The 10426-nt window shown below is 35.5% G+C and overlaps 1 protein-coding gene across 3 annotated transcripts in view; it reads left to right on the top strand.

Annotated features, from left to right (window-relative positions):
• The first annotated feature begins 1529 nt into the window (after window positions 1–1529).
• Window positions 1530–10426, top strand: part of LOC117101632 (adhesive plaque matrix protein 2-like) — a 26703-nt gene continuing 17806 nt past the window's right edge. Inside the window, exons 1-4 of one of the 3 annotated variants that reach the window (XM_033241636.1) lie at window positions 1530–1803; window positions 3736–3967; window positions 5118–5182; window positions 5727–5852. In XM_033241636.1, the coding sequence (XP_033097527.1) occupies window positions 1620–1803; window positions 3736–3967; window positions 5118–5182; window positions 5727–5852 (607 nt within the window). In that variant the 5' untranslated portion in view covers window positions 1530–1619. Of the gene's footprint in view, window positions 1804–2618; window positions 2641–3735; window positions 3968–5117; window positions 5183–5726; window positions 5853–10426 lie in introns of those variants that run through there. The other 2 variants (XM_033241638.1, XM_033241637.1) reach the window with 2 other exon arrangements.

Raw genomic sequence — 10426 nt, 5'->3', positions numbered from 1 at the left:
CTATATACTGTATGCCTATATAAAAGAATCTGTAAAATCTCGTATTTATCTGTTTTGTTATTCACTCTGAAGTACAAAAGACATTCAAGGATAAAAACAAGCAAAATGTTTTGAATGGCATATTGTGTAACAAATAGGACCAATGATTAGCCCACTCTTAGCATAATACACATCCTTGATTTACTACAACGCTTTCATCGTTAGTAATTCAAATTAATTCAAGTCGATAATTGTATCAGGGCTCTGCTTTAGACATTGTGGGTCATAAGACAAGTTGCCTACGTGTACACTTCTTGATATACGCCATACACAAATTATTTTGTTGGCCACGCCTGACCGACTGAAAATTTAGAAAATTGAGGTTCGAAATTTTATATATATTTTTTTTTTACTACGACGAACAATAATTTTTTTTATAATCTAAAAAGGCTAGAAAAGCTTAGGACTAGGGTAGGGGACCTATTTTGCATAAACGTTGGGCGATGCGACAATATTTATGCGTTCGTTTTGCTTTCCAATGAGATATATTTTATGAAACAAACATTTATTATAGTTGTAGTAGGCTATAGTTTTTACTAGGTAACATTTTTTACGAGATCTTACCCTTGCCCTATTGTATTCTTCATAGTATTTTCTACTTTTTAGGCATAAACACATTTTTGGTGGTGTAAAAAACACCAACCAACCGATTTTTTTTCCCAAAACGTGGCCAACACAAGCATAAGAACTTTTTTCCCCCTAAAATGTTGCTGGGAGGTACTCATAGGTGGTACCTCGTATTCCTATTAGTATCGAACTCAAAGTCTTTTTCTATTTCTATAATCAAATCATATTTTAAAATATATGTATAAATGGATTTATATCTATGCGTATAACTATACACGCTTCAGAAGCGTCCAAAATAGGTAAAAAACACTTTAATAACAGTTATTTAACAAGTGAGTACCTTTCTTAATCATTAATTAGTTTATTAGGATACATAACAGAGTAAAAGTTTAACAGAAATAAAGTTTCAATTCCTCAGTTCACCATTTAGAATTACTAAAGGGTGAACTGAATCACTAGTGGTCTTAGAGATCAGTGAGGATATTATACGTACATACAAAATACCGGTACCTCATAAAATCATACTTTTATTTCCATACAATTGAAGTAATAAAAAGATGCAGTATAAAGTACAATAAGTAAAACAAATAGATTGTATGGAAGATGGCTACATAAGTTCTGCAAGAAAACTTCACGGTAACTTAGGACGTAGCCACCTTTTACAAAGAAGTTGCATTTACAAAGAAACCGGTACCAAATAGAAACAAAACATTTCAAAAGTAACACTTCAGAATATTTTTTACTTCAACAATAATCCGGTTGTACAATGGTTTTACGTTAACTATCAGTTTGATGACCATACTCTATACTTACGCCTTTGAAAATAAAGCTTATAACAAAGACTCCCATTTGACAATCAAGGTAAATCTTTTAAGGATGCATTATAAACAATTTGTCATTGTAGCAACCCAGCTCTAAATAGATAGATATTCGAACACACATACACCGACGTCAGCACCAGATCAACAACTGTTTAGAAGCACCGGTAACGTTAATATTAAATAGTGAAAAAGATGTTCAGGTTGATTCTGTTGCTTACACTCATCCCTGTGGCATCTGGTAACTCGGAAGGTGCCAATACAGGTGCATGCGCCAATTTAACACCTAGACATGGATCATTTTCAGCACAAACATCTACAAGCCCGTGGGGAATTTTTGTTGGTGGGCCATCTTATACACCGGGACAACCGTTTTCCGGTGAGTAATCGTAAAGTTCGTCTCTCTAAATGCATTTCTATAATTCAACAGTGAATGACATTATATAAATATCTAAAGCCATATCCAATCAAATTTTCATCGACAAGAAAAACCCTGCCCATATATAGTCATGATGTGCCTATATATGATCATGATGTGACGTCATCATGACCATATTTAGGCATCTCACATTTGTCAAATAAAATCTAACAGCCTGGACAGGGCTTAAAGCTTAATGAAGAATATTCAAAGACTGAGTTTCTTGTTTGCAATTATAGAAATGATAACAGTGGCGGACCGTCGGCTAAATTGTACAGTTATGATCAGTAGAGCTGCAATATTGTAGCTAGTGAGAAAAGTTCGATTTATCACATTAAAAGATTGTGATGATGTGTCAAGTAAAAATCCATTTTTTGTTCTTTTTTATTATACCTGCATGGTTGTAGTTTCTTCTTAAAAAATTTCCTATTACAAGCCTTTACATTTAACAAATTCAATCTTCCAATCTTTTATACTAGACTGACAATTTTCAGACTATTATTTTGACAGATGGAAATGCACGCATATTCTAACGCCACCATGCGGTTAAGAAAAGCAAATTTAACCACTCCCACAGCCTCCATTGGACTCGATAAGCGATTGGCTGGTATTGAATATCAAACACGGGGAAATTCTAAGCAGCTACTCGGGATAGACTGAATACGTTGATATACCAACAAAACTAGGCCTAAATATTGAAAACTAATAATATTTAACTTAGTTATTTCCTTGAATTGTAGCAACCAACTCTCAAAATTAGGTCAGCATAATTATTATATTTCACCTAAGAAATGCCAAGTAAGTCAAAGTAAAGATGCATTATGATTTTTCTTTGGATAGGCTTGGGTAGGCCTCTAACTAAGCAGTGCAAACCTTGTATAATTTGACGGCCCGACACTGACCGATGGTCCCGCTGGCCAGTACGGTAATGCCTCGGTGTTTTTAATCAGGGTATACACTTGATTCAGTTAAAATTGTGTCCCTAGGTTAGCAAAATCTTTAGAGGTTATCTGCACAATTTAAGGAGATACGCAGTATATAATTGTTGAGGACACGTCGTTCTGCTGTCAGAGCTGTTTTTGTTATGAATTTACTATATAGGCCTATATGAAATTTACACTACAGTTGTGTATTGAACACGTTCTGAATAGGCTGCAGAAATGAAACCTGCAAAACTCTGCTTCCCGCTCAGCATAGATTCATGCAAGCCTTTTACACGATCGGTTTCTCTTATTAAAAAGCTTGATGTTGTCAGTAAATATTATTGTCATAATGTAATTCCAACGAAACTTTCCATTACGTGTGTATTGCATGATTTTCATCTTTTATAAGCTAGCCTACATTGTTCCACAACCTCATTTGAAAATTATTCTGGAGTTTTTGGCGGCGGCGGCGGCGAGACGTACTCCGGAATGATTTCCCAATTTAAATTAAAGACAATTAATGACTTATTGACTAGACTAACCCGCCTTTTTCAAGGATCTCTGGCTAATGTTGTGTATATGTTAGCTTTGTTGTGCCTTAGTTTTTAATGCTTTGGTACACTCTGTATCTGTTTGTGTTTTTGTTGGGACTCTTGGCTGGCGCTTCGCAACTGTACGTTGCAAAGGGATAATTCATTTACTAATGCAGGTATATTTTATGTTCCAACAAATAATATTAAGGTAGGCATATATTATTTATTTATTTATTATTTATTCACATTTGGTAAAAACTAAGTTATATATTTCTATAATGAATATAAAAAGTAATATAGGCGTATTTAATCATATTCAGATTCAGATTTATTTTTGTCCTTGAGAAAACTCATTAATAGAAGAGAATTATTCAAAAATTAATCAACATGTTGCTTTCAATTCATACAAAAATTAAATATAAAATCATTTTGTATAGTTACTGTCCAGAGTACGGGGAGCCAGCAGTATAAAGGGTTACTTCTACAAGCTCGTCCGGTTGGAACTATTGCTCCAGTTGGAACTTGGACAACGAATGTGGCAGATACACAGCAGATGACGTGTTCAAATGCTAATGATGGTATCACTCATTCAAACAATTTTTTAAAGCCATTAACGTCAACATTTATCTGGCTACCGCCCTCAACAAGTGTTGGCTCTGTACAATTCCAGTAAGTATACACCAACCAGTCTATTTCTTAATGTAGGCCTGAGAATAGGGTAGCTAGCTACCCCCTATCTTTCATTTGAAAAATCCTCAGATATAGCCCTCCGTGACCAAATACAAAGTAACCTTTGTTTTTTTTTAGGCCTACATAGGCCTATACTTTGTATTTTTTTCTTAAACATAGGTCTACGCCATATATTCAATTCCCATTCCACACACATTCAATCAAACCATTGAACTACACATTTTCAAGCATTTATAATTTACAAGTGATTAACTTTCATTAAAAACACAAGTTAGTTTTTATACTTTTTGCTACGATAATTTAAATGGTTTGAAAGACAACGGCTGAAGTTACAACATGACCAATAATTAAAAATTTAATAACGGTTTAACTATTTAATGTTTTATTATTTGAATTATTATTATTAGTTCAGCACCACAAACAGTATGTATAAGTTCTACTGTTTTCTCTACTCTCTCCGTTCCACGCGCCTCAGGATATTGGTTAAGTAACAATTATTGTTGTGTCTTCTTAATAATGTAATAATAATAATAATAATAATAATAATAATAATAATAATAATAATAATAACAACAACAATAATAATAATAATAATAATAATAATAATAATAATAATAATAATAATAATAATAATAATAATAATAATATTGAAAATAATAATAATTTCAACAATAATAACGGTATATTTATATAGCGCATATTGCACATTGCCCCTATGCGCTTTACACAGAAATAATATAGGCCAACCGAGAAAATACAAATAACAATAAAATAATAACAATAAAATAAAATGAAAATAATAATCATAATAACAATGAGGCTTAACAGCTCCTACTCCTTAAACTAATTAATGGTTGGCCGTTGACTCCGAGGAACTCATCCGCCCAATAACACTAATAATAATAATAATAATAATAATAATAATAATAATAATAATAATAATAATAATAATATTATTGTGTTGTTGTTGTTGTTGTTGTTGTTAATTGTGAACTGATATAGCGCAGGTAAAATACCTCTATGCGTTTTACAGCAGCTCACCGAATTAAAAGAAAATAAATGAATCAAATAAAGCTTTGAACATACATGGTTATTTTACGACTAACTAAATACGATTAACTTTTTCCAGTGCAACATTTGTTGAGAGCTATTCAACTTTTTGGGTGGATGTTGTGTCAAGTGTCGTCACAGCCGGTGAGTTCCAATAGTATAAATCATCTCGTAGTTTATATATATAAGGTCACTTTATATAAACACTTAAACTTCCTATAAACTTTTATCTGAATTACACTTTACTTAGTATTGATGATCATTTGTACAGATAGTAGCCAAACAATAAAATATAAATTGAAAAACTGTTTATAAAATATATAAAATGCTGACAGTAATCCATATGCCGAAGTATGGCTGGTTTGGTTGATTTTCGAAACGCGGTTGAATGATTACAGGCTTCTGAAAATGCTAGATCATAACGTCGAATTTAATATTTAAAAAATCTGTAATGAAGAAATAAGACCTACATAACCATTGGCGCATTGTTTCTTTTTTTATTTTAAAGAAAATAAAAAATGAAAATTCGGTAGGATCTGTTAAAGATTAGTAAGGCAAAAACTGTCGTCCGGAAATCCAAAATATTCCTATTGACCTCCACAAAATAATGAAGCTAACATAATGGATGTAAATCGATAAACCAATGATCATCATCATAATCACTACCAACATTTTTTTTCATCTTGAGGAACCACGGCGTGTTCGAGTAACCCGTGTCAGAATGAAGGTATGTGTCTTACAAGTTCCGATGGGTACACCTGTACTTGTGTGTCTGGATATACAGGTGTTAATTGCGAGACAAGTTCTACCGGCAGTTAGTACATCATTTTTTTTCTTGGACAGTGGCTTGTTACTCCAGTATCAAAGAAATTTGTAATTCTGATTGGATGTTGTTGTATGTACGGTATCGATTGAATTAGGACATTATTAAAATCCAATCATATTTATGAATTGGTTTAAGACTGGTGTAAATAATAGCCACTGGCGATTTTTCTGTCCTTGATATTTGAATTTATTAACAATTGTTATTATCCGAAACTTAGGATGATAACGTTGGTAGACGAATTCGTCAGTGTTTCTGTGTCAGCTCTTGCCCGACGCAACGCCAGTCTGCCATCCGTCGGTGACAGTTTGTTGGACTGTCGTTTGTCACACGACGCGTCGTGCTTTAATATATAATAAGTTGCCGACGCAGTGTACTCCGGGCTGGTACTTCATAGTACAGTACAGTAATTCACCAAACTCCGCATACCATTCTTAGATCGATCAATTGTAGACACTCCTTAAAATTCCATGTACAATATAAACTAAGTGTCGTGTACCGTTAGACTCAGAAGGATCACACAATGGCATTACTTGATTGAATGGGCTAGGCCTAATAATAATAATACAAATACTGAAGAAATTAAACCCACAATCTCTTTGTTTGCCTGTCATGGTCTCTACCTTCATACATAACACTTTTGTTCATTTGCTCTACATTCCGGAGCTCTCCCGAGGTTTTTCTCTTAAACGTACTGTAAAACACGCTTAATTTAACTTATAAAAAGGTTACGATTTTCGGAGTGGACTTGTCACGACAACCGAGAAAAACGCTAGTAAACAATAGGTATTATTATAGGCCTAGGTCTAAATCTCTCACGTGATTATAAGTATCATCATCTAGACACCTGCACGCACGCACAGCCCACGAGTAGGCCTACATAACATTGCAATTGGCCTATACGTCTGTGCAGGGCCGCCAAGAGAATCTGTAACAGGGGAAAGGATTGGTGTGGGCCCCCAGTTACGAGCGCCAAGCGCGAAAAAAGATTGCGCAGAAGCGCAAACGTTCTTTTTTCGGGGTGGGGTGTCAATCTGGAGCGGTCCATTATTAGGTTACCCATGCCATTATTGAGGGTCCATGATATCAATTGTTCTTTTTAGAAAAAATATTGGGAAAAAAATGCTACCTGCAATTTCTCTGGTAAGCTTGGGCCCCGAAAATCTTTCTCCTGCCTCCCTCTCGGAGGCACTGCATCTGAGTGCGTGTATGTGCACGAGGTAGCCTGGATGTTGGTACTGTAACATCTAAGCACACCCCTTAAGCCCACGCGCACCCCATACCACACGCACACACACACAAACACACATGCTTGTATGGTATAATCAAACAAGATCTTATAAAGATTTCAATTTTGCACACATACACACACACACACACACACACCTGCTTGTATGGTAAAATCAAACAGATCTTATAAATTTCAATTTTGGCCCGGGCGATGGCTATAGCAAAATAATTATTATAAATGAATGTCTAGACGACCCTCGGGCAATTCACGATTTGTTTCTTTTGTTTCCACCGTTGTTTCTACAAACAATTGTTATCCTTGAGGACGGCTTTCGACAAGGTCAAATTTGTGAAGAGGTTTGCTTACAAGTTAAGTCTCTTTTTTTTAATTAAGAAGGACGATATTAACAAACGAAATAAAACTACAATGATGATGTGCTAGTTTATTCAAGATAAAAAATAAACCTGTCACTTGCAGACTTAACTAGGCTGAAATGCACACAGGAATGTACTAACTCATTCAACAGCTTTCTTCTCCCAAGGGTCAATCCCAATGTCCAATCAGCAGACAAGAGGCGCACTTGCGTCTGTCCATAATGACAGGGACTGAATGGAACCGGTACACTGGGATAAACCCCCTATTCTTCTCGAAGGATGTACTGATTCTTTAAAGTGCACACGAGCCAATTGTGTACACTGAGCCTTACGGTTTAGGTTCCTCATCCGGGAATTGTTCCACCATCAGCACAACAGTCGAGCGTGTCGTTCGAACCAGCGCTGATATGGCTGTAGGTTTCGCCCCACCCCCCGCCTTAACCGCTCGGCCATTCGACTGACCAAAATTGAAAGATAGTATTCAATGTTCTAATTGCTTACTTTGTATCTTAAATCATTACCTTCCAAAAAAAATCAGAAGGAATAAATAATTTCGAGTCGCCAATAATCAGCATAAATAATACCGTTTTCGTATATGTAAATGTATATTATATGTTTAAAACCGTTCAACTGCTGTTGGTACTTGATATAGTTTCAGAAATTGACTTAGCCAGAAAGCTGTTGTAGTCCTTCCTGGCGAGGTGTACGCCCAAGCACATGGTGGAGATTTTTGTTTGCTTTCATTTTAGTCCGATTCTTCTGTTACGTCTCATGCATGTTTCTTCATTGCATTAACAGGCTTAGATTGTTTCTGGGTTTATTGAATTTAGTGATCTTAACACCTAAATTATGTATATACGCTCATTTTAATATAGTCTTATTATCACTGTACCTCAAAAATATGAATCCAAACCCCCACCCCCTTTTTTTTTACCTTGTACATGCCATAGGTCATAAAGGCCATTCTCGGTTTACAAGAAATCCTCAGGAATTAATTGTTTTGATGTGAAAAAATTAAAAAATAGGCGGTTTACCGCTAACAAAAAGATTAAGACACCCTGGGATTTTGAATAATATAGACTATTTGGCCATAGATCCCCTGTGTTCTTTAGATTTGTTTCGCTGTATTAACTCAGAATACCGGTAGTGTAGAAATGTCGAAAAGAATTGTATAGAATTAACCTCACACGGTAATGCATTCATGTGAAGGCTGTTCATGGACATGCTGCACTTAAACTTGGTTCACCCTATAGGAATTTATTTTAAACAGTGCTGTGGCAGCTAAGCCAGTCACAACATTCAGTTTTTGTGTGAACAATTTGAATTTACACGCGTAAAAACACGCAAACGTATGAAAGAGTTGGCTGACGTACCCAAGCATCGATACAGTGCAGTATTTTACACAAGACTAGTGAGATATGTCTTGCGTTAATTTGCGTTTGAGTTTAAATTGTGCTAGTGAACCAAGCTTTAACTGTCAAAATAACAATATATGCTATAGGTCTAAACATATTTGTGTGTAGTCGGTAATGCTTGCTTTCCAACCCAAGGCCCTAGGTTTATTTTCTGTATTGGATTGATTTTCATGGCAGTCGATTTTCTGTGATGGTAAACCACTTGAATTTAAGCGCGAATCGCCACAAAACGGAGCATTCATTGTGCATGCATTGATACGTATACCGATTATATCACATTATGCATTGGTAAAATAAAATGTCCGGCTTACATAATAAAACACGAAGCTAACAAAAAATGTATTAAAGTATATCGTAGTCAATGTTAAATGCGGTCGTCGGTGCATCATTTAGTGTTTCGTTGCATTTAGCTTTGTCGTCACTGTTAATGTCAATGTTACTTATGATGAAGAGAAATTTAAAAAAAAACAAAAACAAAAACAAGTTATAAAGAAAAAGAACATTGTAAACGGAGACGTAGAAACAATGTAGGACTAAATCGGTGGTATATTGGAATGTATAGGCCTATTATTTTGTGTGTTATACAAAAACTATGATAATCACTACCGTACCACTAACACATTTATAGCGCCTTTCTTTTTAGATGCAAAGCGCTAGCACCCGTGTTGCGCTTCAGAAACTACAACAATTAGAAAATGCAACTGTCCAAGCCTCAACAGAAAATGAAGCTGTTTGGAAAATAATATAATAATTTTATATTAAAGTAATCTGCAATTGAAGAAAAACTAAATAAAGGTAAACACGTTAAGCGTACCTTGATTACCACGCGTGAAATCCGAGGTTAAAATACGCGACATCATTTAAAGAAAGCAACGAAGCATGTTTGAATTTAATTAAAGACTTTTGATGATTGATAATCATAGTCATCATTATTCCTAATGCCTATAGGTATTTCAATTGACAATTCTCGCCGCGTCGGGTGGGAACAATGGAACTAGGTTCTTTATTTAATGTCGTCCCCATTAGAGGAAATTATACAGTATATAAATTTAGGATTTATCGGTTTTCTTTGATGGGGTCTACAATTAAAGCCTCGTAGGCCTACACACTACGTACGACGATCGACCGGCGAATCCATCTCCGCCCCATGAGAGCGCTCAACGACACAACACCGTCTGCTGACTGTCGCTGAGTAGACTGCAGATTGTCATAAAAATGATCCGTTATATGCGCGCTTCGTCGCGTTGCGCTATCCATGGAATCGAGTCTGCCGAGAACCGTCAGTGCATTAAAGGATTTGTTCACAAAGTTCAATAGTAGAGCAACCTTAGATGACTTTCGTAGATGGAGGGTCTACACCACCTCAGCAAGGCCCCACCATGGTTAGGGCTGCAAATATATGATTATGGCACCTCTAGATGGCCGGAAATGACCCTCTCAGGACCCCTTTGAAACCGCCACTGTAAATAATGCGATACTTGTAATATCTCAACAACCACGATACTTTTCTCCCGCGGTACTCATCTAAGTTTGACGCATATATAT

The sequence above is a fragment of the Anneissia japonica genome, unplaced genomic scaffold, assembly GCF_011630105.1.
Source record: "Anneissia japonica isolate Jap-2015-1 unplaced genomic scaffold, ASM1163010v1 scaffold1696_len571195_cov180, whole genome shotgun sequence".
Taxonomy (NCBI): Eukaryota; Metazoa; Echinodermata; class Crinoidea; order Comatulida; family Comatulidae; genus Anneissia; species Anneissia japonica.
This window is presented reverse-complemented; position numbering and strand designations above follow the sequence as displayed.